At 35.9% G+C, this 26,612-nt stretch overlaps 1 protein-coding gene, 1 long non-coding RNA gene and 2 pseudogenes across 4 annotated transcripts in view; 3 read left to right on the forward strand and 1 right to left on the reverse strand.

Annotated features, from left to right (window-relative positions):
• Positions 1-26,612, reverse strand: part of SHLD1 (shieldin complex subunit 1) — a 259,466-nt gene that overhangs the window by 128,308 nt on the left and 104,546 nt on the right. Inside the window, exons 1-2 of one of the 2 annotated variants that reach the window (XM_074209504.1) lie at positions 18,006-18,194; positions 11,365-11,544 (exon numbers count right to left, since the gene is read on the reverse strand). In XM_074209504.1, the coding sequence (XP_074065605.1) occupies positions 11,365-11,536 (172 nt within the window). In that variant the 5' untranslated portion in view covers positions 11,537-11,544; positions 18,006-18,194. Of the gene's footprint in view, positions 1-11,364; positions 11,545-18,005; positions 18,195-26,612 lie in introns of those variants that run through there. The other variant, XM_074209505.1, reaches the window with a different exon arrangement.
• LOC141502935 (ornithine decarboxylase pseudogene) lies at positions 459-1,927 on the forward strand (annotated as a pseudogene).
• On the forward strand, positions 5,680-6,672 carry LOC141504470 (small ribosomal subunit protein uS2 pseudogene; annotated as a pseudogene).
• LOC141504472 (uncharacterized) overlaps positions 17,509-26,612 on the forward strand; it is an 88,330-nt gene continuing 79,226 nt past the window's right edge. For both annotated transcript variants that reach the window (XR_012473383.1, XR_012473382.1), the window contains exon 1: positions 17,509-17,719. This is a non-coding gene — a long non-coding RNA (uncharacterized LOC141504472). The remainder of the gene's footprint in view (positions 17,720-26,612) is intronic.

Raw genomic sequence — 26,612 nt, forward strand, 5'->3', positions numbered from 1 at the left:
TTATTTCCTGCACAATGTAGATAGAAAATATTCTTCACTATAAGCTGCTCTGGTAAAAGTCTGAGATCTTTACTTTCATGGTTGACTATTTTGGGAATTTTCCTTTCAACTCATTAAAGAGATAGTTGTCAAACATCTAGAAAGGAGTGTAGTGATTAGGAAGAGTCAAAATGGCTTTATCAAGAATAGATCATGATTGGGGTGGCTAGGTGGTTCAGTGGATAGAGCACTCAGGAGTACCTGAGTTCAAATCTGGCCTCAGATACTTAATTTCTTACTTAGCTGTGTGGCCTTTGGCAAGCCACTTAAACCCCATTTACCTTGCAAAAAACTAAAAAAAAAAAAAGCAACGACAGAAGAATAGATCATGGCATACCTCTATGCTGTCTTGGACTGGCAACTCTATATGGCTCCTCCAATTGGGCACAAGGCAGATGAACACAGGAAGTGTTTAGGAAAATGTGTTGTGAGTCAATAAATTTCATCCATCTTGAGCATCTCCATGGGGTCTTCCTACTCTATTCATGCTCTGTAAAAATACTTTCAGTGTAATGGCTGCAGTGAAGGTATAATTGTAGGCTTGTACTTAATAAACCTAGAAATGGCTTATCTTTAAATTTCATCTCTTAGTTTTCCATTTTTTTTGTACTTTTGTTATACTTGGAACACCAAGAAACCATGAACATTTTAAGCAAGGATATAATGGACCAGAAAGTTTCTTCTGATGATTATAACAATGCCATCTATGTTGCTGACCTTGATGACATCCTAAAGAAACAAGTGAGATAATACAAAGTTTTCCTCCAGTAACTCCTTTTCATGTTGTTAAATGTAATGACAGCAGAGCTATTGTAAAGACACTTGCTGCTACAGGAGCAAGATTTGATTGTGTTGGCAAGTTTGAAATACAATTAGTTCAGAGTCCTCGGGTGGCTCCAGAAAGTATAATCCATGCAAATCCATGCAAGCAAGTGCCACAAATTAAGTAAGCTGCCAATAACAGAGTACAAATGGTGACTTTTGAGAGTGAAGTAGACTTAATTAGAGTTTTTAGACCTCATCCAAAGGCAAAACTGATTTTAAGGATTGCCACTGATGATTCCAAAAATGTCTGTCACATGTATTAAATTTGGTGTCAATCTCAAAACTATGAGGCTATTCCTTGAGTGGACAAAGAAACTAATACTGATGTATGTGAAAAGTGGTTGTACTTATTCAGAAACCTTGGTCCAAGAGGTTTTGGATACCTGATGTGTCTTTGACATGGGAGTAGAGTTTGTTTTCAACAGGTTATTTGTTTGATATTGGTGGTGATTTTCCTGGCTCTGAGGATATTAAGGTTAAGTTTCAAGAGATCCTAAAACTAATCAATCCAGCACTGGACAAATATTTTCCTTTCAACTTTGGAGTGAGAGTCATAGTTGAATCAGGCAGATATTCTGTTGCATCAGTTTTCACTTTTACAGTTAACATCAATAGCCAAAAAATGAATTAGAGAAATAAGTTCTGATGATGAAAATGACTAAATCTTTATGGACTATGCAAATGATAGACTATGCAAAAATACGGATTCTGTTTGATCATGCACATTTTACAAAAGAGGTCCAAATCAGATGAGAAGTATTACTCTTCTAGCATGTGAGGATCAATATGTAATGGCCTGAATCAAATTGTTAAAGGCTGTGATTTAACCAAAAAGCATATGGGAAGTTGGATGCTGTTTGAAAATATGGTTTATTTTACTGTTGCTGCTGCTTCTGTTTTCAATGGATTCCAGAGATCCACTATCTACTATGTGATGTCTGGATCAGCATAGCAATGTCTGCAACAAATTAAGAATCAAGGTTTTTAGACATAAGTAAAAGATCAGGATATCAACACTTTGTCATTGTCTTGTGCTGGACAGAACGGGATGGAATATTACTGAACAACTTGCATTTTAGCTTGTACTAAAGTATAGATATACGATAATATTAATGTATAGATACAATTAGGAACCATTAATTGTAAGTTTAGCATGAATTATAACATTCTGGGAGACCATTAACTTAATTCCTGCTAGAGTTTTCAGAATGTGTTTTAAGAATAGGGTTGGAGGGGCAGTTGGGTGCTGCTGTAGATAGAGCACTGTCCCTGGAGTCAGGAGGACCTGAATTCAAATTCGGCCTCAGAAGACACTTAATAATTGCCTAGTTGTGTGATCTTGAGCAAATCACTTAAACCCATTGCCTTGAAAAACACCAAAAAACAAAAAACAAATAAAGAATAGAGTTGGAAAGACTTAGATGAGCTGATGCAAAGTGAAATGTACTATATACAAAGTACAGCAATATTATAAGATGATCCACTATGAATGACTTAGATATTCTCAGCAGTACAATGATTCAAGATAACTCTGAAGGATTTATGATGTAAAATGCTATCCAACCTCAGAACAAGAACTGATGGTATCTGAATAAAGATGGAAGCAAACTTTTATTTTTACTTTATATTTTTTCATTGGTTTTTGGTTTATGTTTTCTTTCACAACATGACTAATACAGCAATGTTTTACATGTATAATCTATATCAAATTGCTTGCCTTCTCAGTGGGAAGAAGAAAGGGTAGAGAAGGAAGAGAAAGAATTTGGAACTCAAAGTTTTAAAAACAAATGTTTAAAAGTGTTTTTACATGTATCTGAGGAAAAATAAAATACTAAATAAATTTTTAAAAAAGAATTAAATATCAAGAATAGGTTTGACCCAAATGCAGCAATACGGGAGACATAGGATCATACTTATCTATATTGCTATGGAAACTATATGAAAATTTGTTTTATATTTATTTTTATTTTTTCAAATATGTTCCTAAAGATTGCCCCTCAGCTTTAAGTACTTGTACAATGGCAAAATAGAAATGAATTTGGTGTGGTGACGTATCTTAAAATAAAAGTACATTGACATTTTAAAAGAAGGAATAGATCATACTAGCCAAATTTTATTTCCTTTTATGACAGGGTTATCAAACTAATGGTTGAAGAAAATTCTGTGGATTTTTGAAATTTTTTGATGAAGGAGTCAATAGTCAACAAATGGTTATTAAGAATCTGCTACATGCTATGGAGTGTCTCAAAATATTCTTGGGGAAAAGCATAGAAATACAGATTAAACAGTAAGAAAGAGGGAATCAGAACTGGCTGAGTGACAAACTCAAAAGTGTATTGATTAATAATTAAACATCAATTTAATGCATGGTCTCCTGTAGAGTAGCCTTGGCATCATGCTGTTTAACATTTTTAGAAATGACTTGGACAAAGATATAGATGGCATGTTCATGAAATCTGCAGTTGACTCAAACCCATGAAGAATATAAAATATAGTGGATAGAAGAAATAAAATCAAAAAAGGAACTTCTCAGGTTAGAGCAAGGGTTGGTAAACTACAGCCTAAGGGTCAAATCTTGCCCACTATCTGATTTTGTACCATCCTCTCCACTCCCTCCCACCTCAAAAACAGTTTTTACAGTTCTTAAATATACTAAAACATTACTTAAAATGTAGAAATCATTCTTAACTTGTAGGCTGTACAAAAACAATGAAGGCCAAATGAAAATCTTAGTTTTGCTGATCTCTGGGCTAGAACATTGAACTAAATCTAATAAGATGAAATCCAAAGGGGATACACATAAAATCTTACACTTAGTTACCAAAAAAGAAAAAAAGAAAAAGATCAACTTCACATATATAAGACAAAAGTGATAGGGTTAGACAGCAATTGTCCCCAAAGAGCTATAGGAGTTTTTAATTGACTAGAAGTTCAATATGTTTATCAAATGACATATATGTCATAAAAGCCAATGGGATCTTGTGCTGCATTAGGAGGAATTGAGCCTTCAGAAATTGTGAGATGATCAAACCACTGGATTCTTCCTTCATCAGAGCTCCTCTGGACTACTGTGTTCAGTTCTAAGCACATTGTTTAAGAAAAACATTGATAAACAACAGAAAGTACAGAAAAGAAAAGAAAAGAAAGAAAAAAGACTTGGGGTTTCATGATGGCAATCTTGAAGGACATGAAGGACTGTCATATGGAAAAGGTGTTAGGCTTGTTCTGTTCCTAGAGGTCAGAACAAGAAGCAGTAAGTAGCACATGTCAAAGAGGCCATTTTGACCAGAATGTTGGACAAAACTTAAGAGCTGTCCACAAGTAGATTAGACTAGAGAGAGTCATAGTGAGTCATAGATAAAGATGACAGGAACACTTTACAGTGGATAGTCCTTTTATATATGGGTAGAATTAGAATGCCACTGAAGTCTTTTCTAATTTTAAATTCTGCAAGTTTGTCAAAATATTAGTAGTGGCACTTTTGTGATAATAAAGAACCTGAAAACAAGGTGTTTTTACTGATTTAGGAATAACTGAACAAATTCTGAGTTATGAATACAATAGAATGTTCTAGCAAAATCAGAAATAACAAATATGAAGAATTCAGAGAAATCTGGGAATGATTGTATGAACCAATTCAGTGAGAAAAAGGCAGTTAGATAAGCATAAATACATAGTTTTCACAGTAATTTAAAAGAAAATATCATCAGCAAACATTAGAGTTTAGATTAATGTAATACAAGTCTTGGTTCCAAAAGACTGCTAATAAAAACCTAATTCTCTCTTCTCGGGGCATTTGATGGCTTTTTGGCTGTTTTGTTGTTTAGTCATTTTCATTGTGTCCAAAGCCCCATTTCAGGTTTTTTTGGCAAAGATGTTGAAGTGGTTTGCCATTTCCTTCTCCAGCTTATTTTACAGATGAGGAACTAAGACAGTTAAGTGATTTGCTCAGGGTCACATAGCTAGTCAGAGATCGATTTGAACTCAGATCTTCCTGATTCCAAGTCCAATACCCTAATCACTAACTTCCCAATTGTGAGCTAAGCACTGTGAAATTCAATCAGACAATAACTGATGAGAATTTGCTTTTACTTTGTTGTACTTTGTTGTGGGATACAAAATGCATCAATTAAAAAAACAACTCTCAATAATAGAGAGTTAGCCATTGTTCAGCAATTGCCCAGTCAATGAATATGTACTTCAATTCTTTGTTACTATAAGAAGTGTTGCTATAAATATTTTACTGCACATGGGGACTTTTAAATGCTGAGCAATGGATTTTCTGTGTCAAAGGAATATGAACATTTTATTTTCTTTTGCATATTATTTTAAAATATTCCCTAATTACATTTGACTTAGCATTTTATTGGAGACTAACTTTTTATGTTAGTTTCTGTGTAATTGTGCCTTGATTTTGTTCATGAATTGAACTGAAGTGAGGCAGAATTGAACAATGTCATCAGGCTCATCCTTCCTGAGATATCTAAGTTCAGTGCCAATACAAAAGTCAAAATGACTGGTGATTGCCCAGTAGGCAGCAGATGTTTGACCAAGCTGTAAGCACTCCATACCATCAGCTTCAGCTGACTTCATGGCTGTTGGAACAAATTGTTCTTATTTGTCTATTTCACAAGGGGAAATCTTTACATGATGGGGGTAGACATCCCCCTAACTTACTGATAAGTTTGAGGACTTTTGGATACCCTGGTGTAACCTGTTTGCTGAGATGTTTTTACCAGCCAAAATACCTCTATGTAAATAAATGCTCTTTAGTTTATGTCTTAAAAACTATCCTGGCTTTCCGCGCTGCCCAGAAGAGGGGTCCATATGGCGTTGTTCACGGTTTCCGTCGTAACTTTCAAGGGAAATTTTCACAATGTCCGGAGCCCTGGATGTCTTGCAGATGAAGGAGGAGGATGTCCTCAAATTCCTTGCTGCGGTCACCCATTTGGGTGGCACCAATTTGGACTTCCAGATGGAACAGTATATCTACAAAAGGAAGAGTGACGGCATCTATATCATTAATTTGAAGAGAACTTGGGAAAAGCTTCTGCTGGCAGCTCGTGCCATTATTGCTATTGAAAATCCAGCTGATGTTAGTGTCATCTCATCCAGGAACACTGGCCAGAGAGCTGTTCTGAAATTTGCTGCTGCCACTGGCGCCACACCTATTGCTGGACGCTTCACCCCGGGCACCTTCACTAACCAGATCCAGGCAGCTTTCAGGGAGCCTCGCCTCTTGGTGGTCACTGATCCTCGTGCAGATCATCAGCCTTTGACTGAAGCATCATATGTTAACCTTCCAACCATTGCACTGTGCAACACAGACTCCTCACTTCGCTATGTGGACATTGCCATTCCATGTAACAACAAGGGAGCTCACTCAGTGGGTCTGATGTGGTGGATGCTGGCCCGAGAAGTCCTGCGGATGCATGGTACAATCTCCCATGAGCACCCATGGGAGGTCATGCCTGATCTTTACTTCTACAGAGATCCAGAGGAGATTGAAAAGGAAGAGCAGGCTGCAGCTGAGAAGGCAGTGACAAAGGAGGAATTTCAGGGTGAATGGACTGCACCTGCCCCAGAATTCACTGCTGCTCAGCCAGAGGTGGCTGATTGGTCTGAGGGCGTCCAGGTGCCATCTGTGCCCATTCAGCAGTTCCCTACTGAAGATTGGAGTGCTCAGCCGGCTACTGAGGACTGGTCTGCAGCTCCTACTTCTCAGGCCACTGAATGGGTAGGAACTACCACAGAGTGGTCCTAAGTTTTACCCAGCTGCTCTAATAGTGTTGGAAAACTGCGGATGGAAAATAAACATTGGTTTCTTAAAAAAAAAACAACTATCCTGTAATCTTGTCCAAAACAAAATCAATTAAATGCTTTCTATAGCAGCAAAACACTGGTATGAATTTACTGAAGACCCAATAAATGTAGCTAACAAACTAATTTACCAAATTGCTCAGAAATGAAAAGTGGGAAATAATTAAGAAAAAAATGACATAGGTATCCTAAATCATAATTTACCCTAAATAATTTCATGTCCTATCCTTCAATTCTCTAAAAGGAGTATAATATAGGTTTTAAAACTGATTAACATTCTGAGATTTGGAGTTCAAAATTCCTTTGTAACTTTGAACCTCTTCTCACTTGATTACAGTTTGTGTCTTTCTAAGAACACTTTGGAAAGACTTAAGTCCACTTTCCTGAACAATCAATTCAAATCACTTTCAGGGCTGAGAAAGAATCTTTGATCTTTTAAATTAATCCAAGATGTCAGCCAGTTTTCAAATATCTCTTATAGAATGCTAGGGATAGATAATTTCCTCTATAAATGCAAGTCAGTACCTTCCCAATTTGAAGAGTTGCCTAAAGTGCTAAGAAGTTAAATTACTTACCTAGAATCACACAGTCAATTTGTATTTAAGGAGAACTTGAAATCAGGTCTTAGTTCTTTCTTTCAAGGACAACTACTCTCCATTAAGCCATGCTGGTCTCCCATCACAAAAAGTAACTTCCTAAAATGCTAAGATCTTGAATGCCTACATCTTTCCCTTTAATCCCCTTCCAATAGAAAAGAAAGAAAGAAAGAAAGAAAGGGAGGGAAAGACAAAGAAAGGAAGAGAGGGAGGGAGGGAGGAAGAAAGAAAAAGAAAGAAAGAAAGAAAGAAAGAAAGAGAAAGAAAGAAAGAAGACACGAAATTAGCTCATATATGTTTAATAGAGAGGCACTTAGGGCATCAGTATGAAGACAGTAGGTAAATTTAATATTTATAAAAGGCTCCTTAGATATATGGACTCGGTTTAGAGAAACAAATAGGGATTTTTTATTAAAGACATATTGGAGAACTTATAAAATATGAACTATTATAACTAAGATTTGGGTAAAGATTAGAGAAGTTAAATTAAAAAAACAATTAGGATCAACTAAGTTATTTAGGATTAAAGATCTAAGAATATAAAGGATAGTTTTATAAACTTGAAATTATAGGCAGCGGAAACAAGTTGGCACCTTATAAATTAGCACAGCCCCGTGTTTAAAACAATCACTTGAAAACTTGTTTCCTGGTAAGGGCTAGACTGGAAGTGACAATTCTTTTAAAATCAATTACATATGTAAACCATTTTCTCTCTGTAGCAACAGGTACTTCCTGTGACACAAAAGAATGAGCTTTGGAATAAAAATAAATAATTCTTTTAGGATATATCAAAGGTACTTCCAGTAATTTTTTTTTTACACCAGAGATAAAATTCCTTTTGTAAACTGCAACTTTAGTAAAACTCATTCCAGATTGTGCCTATTTCCTGTTTAGTTTTTTTTAAAGGGAGTATGACTTTAATGAACAAACTTCCTGAAAGGTTAGGATTGGAAAAATCAATCAGCTAGTTGTCAACCTGATGATTTTTTTCCAGGGAGGTTAGTCTTCAGCCAAGGGGGAAAGTCTGTTACCAGTCCCATGATTTCTGGCTTGTAGGTCCTTCCACAGCTTGTGCTCTCGGTAAAATCTTCAAAAAAATAAAGATCACCTCTACAGGAGGAAAGGAAGCAGGATGTAGTAGAAAGCTTAGAGTCAGAAGACCTGGACACGAATCCCAGAGCTTCTCCTTGCTATTTCTGGGACTTAGACAATTCACTTAATTTCTATCATCACTAGTTTCTTCATATATGCATTTTTGGACTAAGTGACCTTTTCACATCATCTTCATATCATGAAATATAAATAGGCCAGGTCTTGGAAAATAGTGGTATAAAAATACAGTGGAAACAAATAAAAAAACTCAAAACATTTTTCACAGGAATTATATCTAAATCTATTGTGAACAATATAGGTCATCCCTTTTTTTCATATAGCAGTTTTATTTTAGTATAAAAGTATAAAACATAGCTATTGGTTGCTTGGTTGGTTCTTTTCTTTCATTATCGAAAAAGACCAAAATGAGATCACTATGTTTGAGACAAATTACAGTGTGTCCTGTGGCTGTTCAGATCTATATGAGCTTGGAATGTTCTACCATTGGTTGGGCACAAATAGTCCATATGAACACCTGAGGTGGGTTCTCTAAACTTAAGGATGTCATGTTTCCTTTGATCTGCTTCAATTCTGCCTTCCTCATAGAGTGCAGTACCCTCACTGATGAAGGCACGCCATGCTGGGTGGTCCTGTGCCAGTGTCTCCCATGATGTACAATCAATTCTAAAGTTCTTCAATGAGATCTTCAAGGTGTCTAGGTATGGTTTCTTTTGACCCCCTTGTGAGTACTTGCTCCATGTGAATTTGCTATAAAGTAGTTTTTTTTGGCAAACACACATCTGGCATTCTAACGTGTACAGTCAATTGTAATAATGTTGGAATGCCAGGCAGTTTGGCTTGAGAAAAGATCTCAGTGTCTCAGGTGATCTTCAGAATCTTCCTAAGACAATTTAAATGGAAGTGTTTCAGTTTCCTGACATGGTGCTGGTACTGTACAGATTTCACAGGCATATAACAGTGAGGTCAGCACAAGGGCTCTATAGACCTTCAATTTGGTAGTCAAATACCTCTTCTCTCCCATACTTTTTTTTTTGAAGTCTCCCAAAGCAAGTGTCAGTTTCATTGTCAAGTGTGTACCTCCCTGGTGCCAAGGTGAGTGAACTTGTCCACATACTCAAATTTTCTCCATTTGCTGTAATTGATATTTCCACATGGATGGTGTGGTGTTGGCTGATGGAACACCTGTGTTTTCTTAGTATTAATTGTCAGAACAAAATTAGTAGAAGCAGAAGAGAATTGACCCATTTTCTGTTGTATCTCAGGTTCAGAGGTTGCATTGAGGCACAATCATCTGCAAACAGAAGATCATGCACCAATGCTCCCTCCACTTTGGTCTTGGCTTGTAGCCTTTTCAAGTTAAAGAATTTTGCCATCAGGGTAGCAGCTGACTTTGAGGCCAAGTTCATCTTCATTAAAGGCATTTAATAACATGGCTGAAAGAATCATTCTAAAAAGTATGGGAGCAAGGACACATCCTTGTTTTACTCCATTGGTGACTGTGGGAAATCTTGAGGGGCAGCTAGATGGTACAGAGGATGGCCTATAGTCAGGAAGACTCATCTTAATGAGTTCAAGTCTGGCCTCAAACATTCACTAAATGTGAGATCATGGGCAAATCACTTAACCCTATTTACCTTAGTTTTATTCTCTGTAAAATGAGTTACAGAAGGAAATGGAAAACCATTTCAGTATCTTCATCAAGAAAACCCCCAAATGGTGTCACAAGGAGTCAGGTGTAACTGCAAAACAACTGAACAATATCAAAATAGCATGCTTTTTTCCTCATTAATTATTTTGAAAATCCTAACATATATTCAGTGACAATTACCATAATGCTTAAGTAAAGTATATTCAAAATATACTCTGATTATCTATTATATGCAAAGACCTCTGCAATAACACAGTTCCTGTTCTTCAAGCATTTAAAATTGATCCAGCAGAGGAAATATAAGACAGGTATACAATAATACTACTTATGAGTAGTAACTATAATACTATAAAAACTATAAGAATTCTAACAGAATTTATAGAATTCTAACAGAATTTATAAGCAAGGTAATATTCCAGCCAATAGGCTGATTGAGAATACATGGAAGAAGCATGCTTTGGAGTTGGGTCTTGAAGAATAAATAGGATCTGGATAGGTGAAGATTTAGGGGGGGAAAATAAAGAAGTTCAATAGAGGATAAAGGAAAAGCATTCACATATTCATGAAGAAGAACTCCCCATTCTCACTTCCACCACATGCACACACAAACACACACAGAATGATGAGTAGTTTTTTACACTGAAAACCACACACAAAAAAAATCAGAAACCTTTGGAAGGTGAGGGGAAGCAAAAAGCAAATTAAGGGATAAAGGGTAGAATTCAAGCTAGGATAGTAGGGGTAGGAGAAGAATGAATTCAAACTTTGTGTACTTCATAATTTTACCTAGTTCTCCAAGGACAGTGTTAGCCTTTCTTATTCCTATCGATGTATAAACAATCCTATCTTAAATTCTAATATGAGGCTTAACTGTATTAAGCAAAGGTGTTACTTAAATTCCAAGGAGTTAGTTTTCCAAGGGGGACATTAGAGTCTTTTTTTAAATCTGCATTATATAGATCAGAGAAGCAGCTCAATTATTTCTTCCTAAAGTTTTAAAAAACTCTATTCCCTATTTGTTGACTCAAGTATTCTCAACATTTTAAATCCTCTACATAGATTTCAGAAGGTATCATACTGTTATTGAGGATCAGTATTTTTTCTAAAGGTTATATCTTTGTCCTGAGTCATCTTTGATGTCTCTTGATTAATTGATTCAATGATACTTCAAATTCTAAACAGAGATTTCCCTTTGAAATTTGTCCTTTCAATTTTGTTTAAACAATTTTCTAAGGTAAGCTATTGATGATTGGAAAGGAAAAAACCATCATGTATCCACATACTTTGTATTCTGGTTTGCTTTTTTCAATGTCTTCTTCTTACCTGAATCCAGTGAAAATGAAGCAAGAATGTCCATAGAACCAGAAGTCTCACTACTGGCCTCATGTCCGGCCTTCACTTGTAGCTGCTGTGCTATGTCATAGTTTGGGGATAGGTCCAGAATATTGCTGCTGTCTTCTGAGCAGTGATCTGATGTGGCTTTCTGGCCTTCCATAGCCTTCCCTGTCATAAACAAAACAAAACTTATCAAAGTCATGGAGGAAAAAAGGCTCCTTATATTCAAGCCTAAAAGAGTTAATTTTTCTCACAAAATTGTGCAAGTTATTGGCATAGCTATTTGTTTAAAAACACATTGTTTCACCACAAATAGAAACCATTAATTAAACTTGAAAGAAAGGCAAGCAATTAGAAATTGGCCTTAACTGAAGTACAAAATAAAAGAGAATGATACAAGATCACATCACTTTTCTTTAAACTACAGAGAAAAGATTTGCCTAAGATCTCATTTTTACTGCCTTCAAAGGTCTCTTGACCTAAAAATGTTGCTGAACAGTACTGCTGGTTTTAAAACATATTTTCCCCCCACAAACCCATCCTTCTTCCAAAGTTCACTATTTTGATTGGGGGGACTACAATCCTTCCATTCATTCAACTTGCAGCTTCAGAGTCATCCTGGACTCTTCTATCTCCATATTCAGTTTCTAAGACAAATTCTATTTTTCACAATATATCTTTCATTCTTCCTTTTTCATTTACTTACATGACTTTCACCCTAGTTCAGGACCTCATCATATCTAATCTAGACCAATTATTTCAAAGTGGGGAAGGATGAGCAACCATGAGAAGATGGGCTGCATCCCACTCTACCCAGGATAGCCAATCATGGAGCTTGTCTCCAACACAATTATAACTACCTTCACGTACTAACATTCTCCTCTCTATGACCACTGTCTCCTCTTTTGAGTCAGGTGTCAACCTCCCAGAACATTTATACTTTAACTGCTAAACTAGCACTACACAAATACAATTGGGAAAATTTTGATGCTCACCCACCATCATCTCTTTTTTTCTGGGCGTCCTTGCATGTGACAAGTATCCTTGGAGAGTAGTGATTAAGAGTTTCACCTCTCCCCTTTTCATGAAGATAGAACAGAATGAGTTAAGATGACCAGTTTCAAAAGTAATGTTTCTAAAACACAATTCCAATCAAGTCATTCTCCTGCTCAACAACCTTACATAGTTTTTTTATTCTCTTGGATAAAATACAAATGCTTCAGTTTAACACATAAATCCTTCATTTTAAAACACAAATCCTTTATTAAATCCTTCATTTAGTTCCAATTTTGCCTTTCGAGGCTTCTTTCACAGTATTCCCCTTGACACATTCTACTTTCTGCTCAAAACAGTCTACCTGCTGTTCCATGAACTCAGCCATCCAGTTCTACCACAGACTTTCCACATGCTGTCCCTGATTGCTAGAATGTGCTCCCTTCTTCACCGCTTAGATAATCTTTATAATCTTGTTTGAGTCTTTCCTTAGCTTTTTTTTTTGTTGTTGTTTTGTCTTCATCTCAACAGTAGACACTTAATGCTTTTTGGATTGGATTCAAATCTATCAATATATAAGTTTATTAAGTATCTATGATGTGCCAGGCAGTATGCTAAGTACTGAAAATGCAAAAAAGAAGCAAAAAACAGTTCCTAACCTCAAGAAACTTACAATCTAATGAAGGAGAAAACATGCAAATAGATATATACAAAGTAAGCCATTCACAAGATATATAGGAAATGATTCAGAGAGAGAAGGTTGTGAAATTAAGGGATGGAGCAAGGATGAAAAGGAAGAGCATTCCAAGTATGAGGGACAGACAGAGAAAATAACGAGGCCAGAGATGGAGTGTCTTCTTCAGGGAACATCCAAAATATCAGTGTCACTGGATCTAAGAGTACATGATGGAGGATGTAAAAAGACTGGAAAAGTAGGAGGGGACTATAAAAGGCTTTGAATGGTAAACAGAACATCAAATACAATGCCAGGAAAACATTACTGATTTCTAATGATAATGATGGAGAGGAGGAAAATCCAAACATCAGACACTATAAAATGGTGATAATAATCACCTATCTAGCAAGGTAGCTGGGAGGTTAATGGGATATTATTTGCAAAGGGATTTGCAAACCTTAAAACACTATATAAATGGTTGCAATGATGTGTTTATAATAAGCAAGGTTACTCTGGAACCATGGAATATTGTTAGTAATAACCATTTTAACATGAAATGGAACTCATTAACAATGCCTCTGGCCACACAAATTTGACCAACTTCAAATAATTCTCCAAGTATTCTTCACCAGTTTTCTAAAAGTCTCACTACCTCAGGGATTTAATCAGTGGGAAAGAACTGACATTTCTGCCAGTGTCAAAACTCTGCTGGGAATGCAAATCCAGGTCCTGCAGACTGTAGCACTGGTCTGGAATGTCATTAAATATAAGAAGATCAGTGGTTTTTAAAGGAAACCAAGGATTAGAAAGCATTATGGATTTAAAGTTAACACTTTAATTTTGAAGCAAACTATGTAGGTACCTAATAAAGAACAAAGGGTTTACTGTATTTGATATATCTGATCTCATTAAAGTGGGTTCCTGCTCTGAACTACTTGAAATCTCCAAGTTATCTTCCTAAATGTCTGGAAATAAATCTCACCTGAAAGATACAATGCTCTGTACAACCACCAAAGAATGATTGCTAAAAATACTTTTCATTCCAGGTAATCATTTGAATTCTAAAGCTGGAAAGGACTTATAGCTCCTCTTACTTCTATTTATAGATAAGGCTGAGAAACTTAAGTAGGCAGTTGGAGATAGTGGGAAAACACACTGGTGTGGAGGGCTTCAGTTTCATTTATAAAATGTAAGGGTTGGACTAAATGATCTTAATAGTTTCTTCCAATTCCAACATTCTATAACTAATTGGTTGGCAAGGATCATAGAACTATGGCTGTAGAACTTGCAAGGGCCCTGAAAGGTCATCTAACTCCCAAATTTTACTAATCAGGTTAAAAAACTGAGGAAGGTTAAGTGATTTGCCCAGAATCATACAAAAAATTAGCATCAACAATAGGTTTAGGGCCTAGAATCTTTGACTCCAGAGCCAAAGCTCTTTCTACAGTTAGTTTTATTTCATTTAATATTTTCCTGATCACTGTTTTAGTGTAATTATTGTTGTTCAGTCATATCTAATCCTTCATGATCCCATATAAGGTTTTCTGGGCAAAGACATAGGAGTGACTTGTCATTTCCTTCTATAGCTAATTTTATAGATGAGGAAACTGAGACAAATAAAGCTAAGTGACTTGCCCAAGGTCACACAGATAGTAAATGTTTTAGGCCACATTTGCACCCATGAAAATGAGTCTTTCTGACTTCAGACCCAGTTCTCTAATCATTGTCACACCTAGCTGCCCCATTTTAATCTAAATTATTACTTTAATACATTTAGCTTGGAAGCAAACATATTTCCTTTTAAGAAGGTATCAACCTGAGAAATCCATGTTATTAGAGGATAACAATATTGATGATGATGAGGCTACTTGCTGATTCAGTGATTTATACAGTGATTTAAGTTTCACAAAACACCTTACATACAGGATAAAGCACAGTCATAGAGTTAGGAAACTTTAATTATCCGGCCTCAGACATTTGATATCTACTAACTGTGTGACCTTGGGCAAGTCACTTAACCCTACTGCCTTGAAAAAAACAACAAACAAAAAACGCCTTACATATATTATCATATTTAATTATTTTTTGTCAAGAAATACATTATTTATTCAAATTTATGAACCCATTTGAGGTTTATTTGACAATAAAACATCAAGAATTGAAAAATAGAATGTCAGTAAGAGGTTTTTAATCTCTCTGAAAATCAATACTATGCAAATTTCAGAATAATTACCAGCTCAATTAAACTTAGTGTCACTTTTGTGCTCACACCAAGACTTTGAGCTATAAACACTTGTTTACAATATTGATCTTAATCATAGCCCTCTACCAGTTCTGGGAGTTAACATCAGATACCAAGAAGAATGCCAGATAGGGTGAAAAGATTTTTACATGAGAGTTAACATCAGATACCAAGAATGCCAGATAGGGTGAAAAGATTTTTACATGCAATCTTCCTAAAATCAGATCCAGCATTCATATATATATATATATATATATATATATATATATATATATATATACATATATTAGGTTTTTGCAAGGCAAATGGGGTTAAGTGGCTTGCCCAAGGCCACACAGCTAGGTAATTATTAAGTGTCTGGGGCCAGATTTGAACTCAGAAACTCCTGACTCCAGGGAGGTACTCTATCCAATGTGCGATCTAGCTTCCCCTAGTTTCTACATTTTAAAGAAGGAAGAACTCACACAGTCACACAGTTCATAAGTATTTGAAGGAGAATTCAAACCCAGATCATCGTGACTCAGAGTCCAACACCCTAGCTTTAGGCCAGAATCTGTTGACTCATATGTTGTGGCAGAGTCACTATTTATCCTGAAGCAAAGAGAAATTTCAAGGTTCTCAATGAAACAAAAACATCTTAGTTGTTTTTTAAAAACCTTCTGTCATATTAGCCCATCAAGCTGAAAATTCCAGAAAGCACCCAAGTTGTAAGTACCCATTGCTGTCTCTTTCAGGACTTAATATCATTCCTCTTGCTGCTGTCTCTCTCTAGTCTGAAAAATAGGTCGATGAAACATAATCATTGTTTAGCAGCTTCAATGGTGCTAAAATTCTGTGACCTTTGACAGCAAAATAGTTAGAAGTCAAAGCCAAATTCCTATTCTAGTATTTTTATCAGAACTGTGATAAGATGAGATTTCTTTTCCCAGAAAGAATAGTACAACATGATAAAAAAAATTTTTTTTTAATTTAACATCATCTTATATTAAATACCAAACATGTTTCAGGACTGGGCATTGGACCAAGAAAAGACTTGCTGATAAGCAGAATTCATTTTTAAAATAAGAACCATTTGTATTTGCAAAATAATTGGTGTTAAATAAAAAACTCATACTACAGCATTCCTACTGGAACAGCATAACTGAACAAGGAGAATTTGAGAGTCCCTTAGAGTAGTTTTGGAAAAACTGAATTTGCAATCATTTTAGGGGAGATGGTTACTTTAAACCGACTTTCACCCTATATGACCTACTCCTTTGGAAGGGAAATGGCATTTCCTTTTCAAAAAGTGTTAATATTCTTCTTGTCACATTGGTTGGTATAGTTTATTTTGCTAAAATGCTTTTTTAAAAAAAAAAATTTTCCTGGCCTAATAAGGAAAATAATGAAGGTTAGATAGGAATTCAAAGTAATGAGGGGTGGCTAAGTTGCTCAGTGGATAGAGCACTGGTCCTGGAATCAGGAGCACCTGAGTTCAAATACAGCCTCAGACACTAATAATAATTACCTAGCTGTGTGACCTTGGGCAAGTCACTTAACCCCACTGCCTTGAAAAAACAACAAAAAAAGGAAATTAAGGTAGTGAAAAAAATGAAAGATAAGGTTTTTTTAAACTGTGTGTATCTATAATGTTTTATATGGATATTCTTTCTTTATGCTGGGGAATAAGGTGCATGCTGTAACTAATAAACTCTTAGTCCCCAACTATAGTAAACCCAACATATAAAGAGGAGGGGCGTCTTTTTTCTTTTCATTAGGTAAAAACCATATATGAATATCGGTTTCATTTAGTCTTTTTGTTCTTAAAAGCGACCAATATAAAATATTCAACTCATATCATAAAATTAAAAATATAAAACATTACTAACTTTGCTATAGGCTATAATTCATTGAGGGATAAACGAGGGGGTTTGGAGTGAAGGAAAACTTGAGTCCAAATTCCACCTCTGCTACTTTCTGCCTGAGGACAAGTCACCTAACCCCACTGAGCCTCAGTTTCTCCCGGTGCAAAGTGAAGAGGCCGAACTAGAGAGCCTTCCAGGAGCCTGAGGGAGTAATCCGTAGAGGATGGAGATTTCATTCTAAATAAAATGCATCCAATTCCCGAGCTTTTTCCAAAGGCCAGCTCGGACTCGGCCTCCTCTAAAGACTGTCTCCCCAGTTCTTCAAGCTCTTTTTCCTACTCCAAGATACTTTGTATCCTGTGCACAGGCTTCCAGGGACCTCTGGAACGCAAAGTATCTATTTATGGATACATAGATACTGTTGATTTCACCGTTCTGTGGGGGCTGGGGAACGTCTGGGTGTGGGAAGTTCTGAAGGAGGCCCAGCCGCCCCAGATTCATGCAATCGTGGATTTAAAACCGAAAAGGACCTCGGGGGTCCTCCAGAACCAATTCCTTCGTTTAACAGATGGTATTAAGACGACATAGGTAAGACATTTCCAAATAGGGATGTGAAGCCGGGCTCGTCCATCTTTCCATTGTTAACTCTTAGCGAGTGAGGTCCAGAAAGTTAAGTTGGGAAAGCTGGAGCCCGGCCGGCCTGGCCGAGATGGGGGAGGGGAGGAGGGCAGCAGCGTCCTCGCTGCACTCACTACCGAGCGCGGACACCACTCCCTGGCGGCCGGCCAGCTGTGGATCTGCTCCTTTCACCCACCGCCCGCTCCGCTGGGCAGAAGAAGGAGACGCGGCCTCTCCGTACCGGGGTAATACTCACCAGCCCAAGGCGGCCGTAAGCACGTGGCTCAACAGGAAGCGCAGCCGCCATCTTTGTTAAGGGAAAACAGACTCCAACAGGAAGTCACGGCACCATCTTGGGTGCTGGCGGTCTGCCTTAGAAGGGAAAGGTCGCGGCAGCCATTTTGGTTAAGGGCAGATGGTGCTGGAAGGAAGCTTTGGGACTTCACGTCTGGCTGTGGAGGACGAGGGATGTGTTGTGTGGCTGGTCCTTTGAAATTGCTGTTTCAAAGCGGGTTCCGGGCAGTTCTTAAGGGAATTGTGAGAAAACCAGAATTAAATGAAAATGGCAAAACTCAAAAGAGATAGTGTAGTGATCTTAAGTTTCTAGATTACTTTTTTTCCGCCGGTTTTCATAGCATTTTCATGGAGATAATCAAACTTTTTCTTTTCTTTTTTTTAATTTTAAAGATTTTATTTATTTCGAGTTTTACAATTTTTCCTCTAATCTTACTTCCCTCCCCCACCCCTACAGAAGGCAATATGCCAGTCTTTACATTGTTTCCATGGTATACATTAATCCAAATTGAATGTGATGAGAGAGAAATCATATCCTTAAGAAAGAAATATAAAGTATATATAATATATAATATAAATATATAAAATAAAATATAAAATAAGAGATAGCAAGATTAGACAATAAAGATACCAGATGTTTTTTTTCCCCCCCCTAAATTACAGGGAATAATAGTCCTTGGTCTTTGTTCAAACTTCACAGTTGTTTCTCTGGATATAGATGGTATTCTACATTGCAGACAGCCCCAAATTTTCCCTGATTGTTGCACCGATGGAATGAGCAAGTCCATCAAGTTTGATCATCACCCCCATGTTGCTGTTAGGGTGTACAGTGTTTTTCTGGTTCTGCTCATCTCGCTCAGCATCAGTTCGTGCAAATCCTTCCAGGCTTCCCTGAATTCCCATCCCTCCTGGTTTCTAATAGAACAATAGTGTTCCATGATATACATATACCACAGTTTGTTAAGCCATTCCCCAGTTGAAGGACATTTACTTGATTTCCAATTCTTTGGCAACACAAACAGGGCTGCTATAAATATTTTTGTACAAGTGATATTTTTACCCATTTTCATCATCTCTTCAGGGTACAGACCCAGTGATCTCATTTTTTTCAAGGTTACTATCTAGGGTTAAAAACAGGAGTAATGAGACAGAAAACAGTGTCTGCACTGAGAGAAATTTGGAATGCAAAAATGGCTTTGGATGTTGGCCTTCCTCCAGAGTCCAAGGGAGATAACACACAGGCTTTGTATCTTCTAGATATTACCACTCCCAGAAGGAATACAATATTGAATTATCAGAAATTTATAGCTTAGCTTACAGTAGTTCTTTAAATCAGTTACCCAATGCTAGTTGAGGGCAGATTTTGATAAGGAAGATGGTAGAGAGATTATAGTTATTAATGACACAGATTTGCATAGAGAACAGATGACATGGTATGAACTAACTAAAATGAACACTAAGAGCAACTTTGAACAAGAAGTCACAAAAGAGTGACTCCTAACCTTTGCCAGATTTGGTGATATTCTGATTCTGTTTCTAGTAGACAAAGGGATAGGATTTCATTGGTATTTCCTTTTACTAATTTGGGTTGGTAGGTTCTTGGCAATTTGTAACTGTGGGAAGATGCACAAAGGGTTAAATAATATGCCCAGTATCACAAAGGCAATGTGCCAAAGGCAGAGACTGAACCCGCGTCTTCCTAGATTCCTTGGTAGATTGCTACCACTGTACCAATGTTTCTCAAAGTGTGGTCTGAAGCAATTTTTTTTAAATTATAATTTTATTTTTCCAAATACATGTTATAAAAGTTTTTCAACAATCATCCATATGCATATGTATATTTTTAAGTTACAAAATTTCCTTCTACCTTCCCTTCCCACCTCCTCCCCTCAGGGGCAAACAGTCAGGTTAATATTGTACATACAAATCTGTGTTAAACATGTTTACAGATAAATCATTTTTGGTATGAGGAATTAGAATTAAGGGAAGAAGTACATAAGAGAAATTTTTTAAAAAGTGAATCTAGTGTTCATCAGATTCTGAAGGGTTTTTGTTTTGTTTTGTTTTATTTTCCTCTGAATGGGGATAACATGGTTCATAGCCAGTCTAATGGGGTTGTACTAGCACTCTGAACTCCCGAGAGAAGCTGTATCCATCAGGGTTGATCATCTCACAATGTTGTTGTTGATGTGTACATTGTTCCCTTGGTTGTGCTCCCTTCACTAAGCATTGGCTTCTGTAATTCATTCCATGCTTATTGTTTCTTATAAAATACTAGTATCCATAGTATTCATATACCATAACTTGTTCAACCATTCCAAATTGATGGACATCCCTTCAATTTCCAATTCTTTGTGACTACAAAAAGAGCTGCTATGAATATTTTGGAATATGTGGAACTTTTCCCATTTTTATGATTTTTTTTCTGGTTATGGGGGTGGAATTGCTGGGTCAAAGAGTATGATCAGTTTTACTGTTCTTTGGGTATAGTTTCATATTGCTCTCCAGAATAGTTGTATCAGTTTATAACTCTGACAGAAATGCATTAATATCCCAATCCTCCCATAACCTCTCCAACATTGATCATTTTCCATTTTTGTCATCTTAGCTAGTCTGATAGGTGTGAAGTGAAACCTCATACTTATTTTAATTTGCATTTTGCTGATCAATAATGATTTGAAGTATTTTTTCTTTTTTTCTTTTTAGTTTTTTGCAAGCCGATGGGGTTAAGTAACTTGTGCAAGGCCACGCAGCTAAGTAATTGTTTAATGTCTGAGATCATATTTGAACTCAGGTACTCCTGACTCCAGGGCTAGTGCTCTATCCACTGAGCCATCTAGCCACCCTGGAGCACTTTTTTCCCTTAAGATTATAGATGTAGTTTTAATTTCTTCATTTGAAAACTGTCCATTCATAACCTTTGACCATCTATCAACTGGGGAATGACTTTTAACAAAATTTGATGCAATTCTCTATATATTTTAGAAATGAGACCTTTATTAGAACTCCTAATTATGAAGATTGTTTCCCAGCTTTCTGCTTTCCTTCTAATTTTTCCAGTATTGATTTTATTACTGTAAAACCTTTTTAATTTAATATACTCAAAATCCTTCATTTTGCAATTTATAATGTGCCATTTCTTGCTTGGTCATAAATTTGTCTCCTTTCCATAGATCTGATAGAGTATTTCTTGATCTATTAATTTATCTATCATGTCAAACTTTATGTCTAAATCCTGTACCCATTTTGACCTTATTTTGGTATGGGATGTGAAATGTGGGTCTATGCCTAGTTTCTGCCATACTATTTTCCAGGTTTCCCAACAATTTTTGTCAAATAATGAGTTCCTATCCCAGAAGCTAATGTCTTTGGATTTGTCAAACAATAGAATATTGTAGTCATTTACCACTGTTTCTTTTGAATCTATTCTAATCCACTGCTCCATTATTCTGTTTCTTAACCAGTACCAGACAGTTTTGATGACTGCCACTTTATAGTATAGTTTTAGATCTGGTAGAGCCAGGCCACCTTCCTTTACATTTTTTCAGCAGTTCCCTTGATATTCTTGACCTTTGTGCATCCAGAGCCTTTCAAAGCTATTTTCATAATAATACTAAGGCATTATTTCCTATTAAAATACTCCTTTTTCTAACTAATTATTTGAATGAGGAAGGGTTTTCTTCTTGTTCTTCAAAAAAATCTGGAGAAATTATAATTATATTAATGACAGTTTTGTATAGAGAGCAGTTCACATTTTGTGTATGTGTGTGTGTGTATGTGTATGTATAGTGCATAACAGATTGAAGTTAACAAATATGAGAATCCACTTATCTTCTATTTAGCCATACATTAAAGCAATTTGCAAAAATAGATACAACTGCTACTTATAATTTTTATTTTAAAAAATTTATTTTTTATTTAAAATATTATTTGTTAACATGTAATGGGGTTTGTTGATGTTCCTTTTTTTTTTTTGCAAGGCGGTGGGATTAAGTAACTTGTCCAAGGTCACACAGCTAGTAAGTGTCAGTTGTCTGAGTCTGCATTGGAACTCTCATCCTCCTGACTTCAAGGCCAACTCCAATTATCTTCATTCATATCTGGCCTCTGAATATAGACATAGCTAACTAAGTAGGCTGGATTTGAACTCATGTCTTCCTGACTCTAGGGTCAATGTTCTATCCATTGTGCCACCTGGTTGCTCCTGTTATTGTTACTTTTAAAACAGATTAATAAATATTTTAGTGGCATAATTTTAATTTTTAATATGGTAAAAACAAATACATTTAAGCCACATAAATAAAAACTCTTTGGGGTTGTCCTCAAAAATTTTTAAGAGTATAAAAGGGATCCTGAGATCAATAAATTATACTTTGCTGTATTTAATTTATAATATATATGCAAAATAAATATAAAATAATTTAGTGGGAGTAGAGGACGGAAGCCTGGAAAATCAGAAAAGACTTCAAATAGGAGGCTGTTGTTATTGTTCATCTTTTTTTTTTTTTTTTAGTTTTTGCAAGGCAATGGGGTTAAGTGGCTTGCCCAAGGCCACACAGCTAGGTAATTATTAAGTGTCTGAAACCAGATTTGAACTCATGTACTCCTGACTCCAGGGCCAGTGCTCTATCCACTGTGCCAACTAGGGGCCCCCATCCTTCATTTTCAAAGAGAGTCAATGACATCATGGATAATGTCTTGACTTACACATGAATTGAATTTAAGTGATGCAGAGTTTAGTGAAGTCATCTCTCTTCCTGAGTCATCAAAGCAAGTATCTATTTTACATATATATATATATATATATATATATATATATATATATATATGTATGTATACAAAGACAATAAAGAGAAAGGAAAAGTTGCTGATAACCAGCTTTCCCCTCCCAAAAAAATCATGTTAAATGATTTGGGGATTTCTTTGCTATCTAATTATTGAGGCTTCTTGTTCCTTTTTATCAGTTATAATTATATGATCTTATAAAATGTTATCTCAAAATGATATGATGTATTATTTTGAAAACCCCCAGTATATTGATATTCAGTTTTATTTATATGTATATATATATATTATATATCAACTTATCCACACTTCTTTTACAGGAGTCATGTTAGGTGAAAGACCAAAATAAGTATTTCAGAGACCTTGCATTCTTTGATTTCCCAATGAGGACAATATTTTCCTTATCTCTTGCCTTGTTATTTTGACCTATGATCAAATTCCTCTTCCTGGTGCTGGATAACCTTAAGCAAGAGTAAAAATAAAAATAGCTAAAGTATATATAAAGGTCAAGTTATTTATTTTCCAAGTGTCCCTTTCTTTTCTTTTTTCTAATCAGTAATGTGACAGATCAATTAAAAATGCACCAATTAAAGTAATAAGAGAAATAATATAACTCCTGTATTTACTGATGTCAGACCCATTTACAATATTGTGTTTATTTCTGAGCATCATATTTAAGTTGATAGATTGAAATATTGCCAGACCATGGAAATTTGGATAATAAGATATTTGAAACTGGGTTGTAAATGGACTAATTATTAAAGGAACTAAGATTGTTTAGCCTGAATAAGAGAAAAAGGATGATATGATAGATGACTTTGGATACTTAAAGGACCATCATTTTTCTATGTGACTCCAAAGAGAAAGACCAAAACCAGCAGGTAAAAATAGCAGGGAGTAAGCTTTAAGTCTTTTTTTTCTACATATTTGAACACTATTTCACGCCTTGGCTTGCGTAACATTGTTCCTTCCTATTTGTCCTCTAACCTGTCTATTGATTCCATTTGAATCTTCTTTAATAGTTGTTCTTTCCCTTTCTGCTCCCAAAATATGAGTATTCTTCAATGCCTTCTTTATGTTCTCTGTCTTTGCAATCTAGTCTCATGGTGATATTTAACTAATATCTCTATGTAGAAGTCTACCAAATTTTTATTTTCAACCCCACTCGTACCATGAGCTCTCATTCTATATTTCTAATATCTGATGGATATCTCTGCCTAGATATCCCTTCAGCTCCTCTTCTCCACCCCCCCCCCAATCATTTTTCCTCCTCCAAAGCTCCCTATTTCTGTTAATGGTACCACTCATTTAAAGCACTACTCATTTTGAGGTCATTTTTTTCTCACCCTTTACCTCAAATTAAATCACACAACATCAGATTTGGAAGAGACCTCATAGACTGGAGTTTCTTATCCTAGGTTATGTAAACTTGCAACTTTTAAAAAAATTTTATTAACTGTATTTCAGTAATATTAGCTTCCTTTTATAAAACTATGTATTTTATTTTCTGCATTTCAGAAACATTATTCTGAGGTGTACATGAGTTTTAGGAAATGGCCAAAAGGGTCATTTCATGATACATGAAAAAAAATTAAACCTGCTACAAATTATCAATCAATCAGCAAGTATTTATCAAGTGCCTACTATATATCAGTTAAAGAGTCAGTCATTGGACATATAAAAACAAAAATACAAAATTACTTGTCCTCATAGAGCTTACTTACATTGTACTTGGGAGATAAAACATATTTACAGAATAAAGAATGAAGATAATATACAAGAAAAACATTGATTTGGAATGAGGAAACAACTGGGAGAATCAGGGAAGATTTCTTGGAGAAGGCAAAACTGGATGAAAGTAAGGGATTTCATTAGACTGAGAAGAATGAGAATGAATATTCCAGGAATGGAGATCATTCCAAGGGTGCTATACAAAATCCCCAAAACAGGATATGGAATATTATATAGGAAATTGTATAGAATTATATAGGAAATATCAAATAAGATAATTTGATTAGACTTTCGAAGGCATGAAGAAGAGTGATGCATAGTTAATGTAGAAAGGCTGGAATTTGAGTGTGAAGGGTTTTAAAAGTAAAGAGAAGAATTTGTATTTTATACTCAAAGAAACAAACAACCATTGATAAAATTTGAGAAGAAAAGTTAGTTGATCAGATCTATAGACTGCAATGATTGTGATGTGAGTTAAAAAAAGGGGGGAGAGGAGGTGGAACAGGCAAGATCTTATAGTTGATTGGACTTAGGAGGTGAGGTAGAATGAACTGAGAATGGCATCCACATTGTGAAACCTGAATGATTTACAAGAATAATGGCACCTCAATAGAAATGGCAAGAGGACAAATACGTTTAGGGGGAAATCAATGAATCAAAAAATCTTTTAATTACCTACTATATGCCAGGTTCTGGCTAAATGCTGGGTATCAAAAAAAAAAAACACAGCCCTTGCCCTCAAGAAATTTACTTTCTAATAGGAGAAAACAACCAGAGAAAGCTAAAAGGGCTGGTGATAGAAGGAAAGTACTTGGAGGCAGGCACATGTTTGAGTCTAAGGAGTATGGTTGATGAGAAATAAAAAAAGATGTGAGCCCTCTTTAGAATTTTTATAAATTCTTTCTTCTGTCCTGCAGTCCTCCATTCAAAGGGGCCAAGGAAAGAGAATGGGCTCTGCTCTTGATATGCTGAATTTGAGATTCTTATGGGCCATCTTGTAGAAACATCAAGCAGACAATTGAAGATGTAAACCTAGAGTCCAAGAGATACATGAGGGCTGGATATACAAATTTTGAAGAAATCTGTATGGCACAGTTAAATTCTTGGGAGCTAATAGATCAAATGGAATGAATATAGAGAAAAGAAAATTCATGGCAGAGCCTTATATGTTAACACAAAAGGGCTATTTAGTTGAACTAATACAAGGCAGATAATGACACTGAGTTTGAAGTCAGGAAGTTCCAAGTTCAAATCCAGACTCCGATGTTTATTAACCATGTGATTCTTGGCAAGCCATTTAATCTCCGTTTGCCTCAATTTCTTCAGTTTTGAATGAGGATAATAATAACACCTCCTTCCTAGGGCTATTGTGAAGATCAAATGAGATAATATTTGGAAAGTGCTTAGGATAATACCTGGCGCATATAAATGATTATTCCCTTTCTCTTCCCCAACTATACCAAGTAATAATACCTTCAACAACATTTCCAGTAGGTGGTCATATTGACTATGCCTTAAGGATTTTTATCTCCATAACCTCTCTCACATGTTCTCTCTACTCATACTATTACCATCTTGTTTAGTACTCTCATTGCCTCATTCCTTGACTATTTTAATAGCTTCTTGATTAGTCTTTTTATCCATTGTCTTTCCCCTTTCTAATTTAGACAGTCCTCGTGTCAGAAAGTTCCTCATGACACCAGGGGCCCAGGGACATTTTGGAAACATCTTAATTATATAGTTCATTGCTCCCATCCAGATAGAACCTGGGAACTTCAATATCTGCCACTCCCTGAAGAGTGACTCTAAGTTGTCTAAAAAGGCATTCAGGTTCAAAATATAGAATAGCTTAATTTATATGGTAAAGGACCCATAGTGAGCTGAAGGCTGTTAAGAAACTTTCCCTTATCATGCCCTCTCACCTACCTCCCCTTCCTCCTATCTGTACAATAGTTTCTGCGACCACTTTTTCATTGGCAGAGTTTTTCTGGTCCCTTCTCTTTGTTGGGAGTCTATACTATATTGTTTTTCTTTGGTAATTCTCCCATCATTG

The sequence above is a fragment of the Macrotis lagotis genome, chromosome 1 (assembly GCF_037893015.1).
Source record: "Macrotis lagotis isolate mMagLag1 chromosome 1, bilby.v1.9.chrom.fasta, whole genome shotgun sequence".
Classification (NCBI taxonomy): domain Eukaryota; kingdom Metazoa; phylum Chordata; class Mammalia; order Peramelemorphia; family Peramelidae; genus Macrotis; species Macrotis lagotis.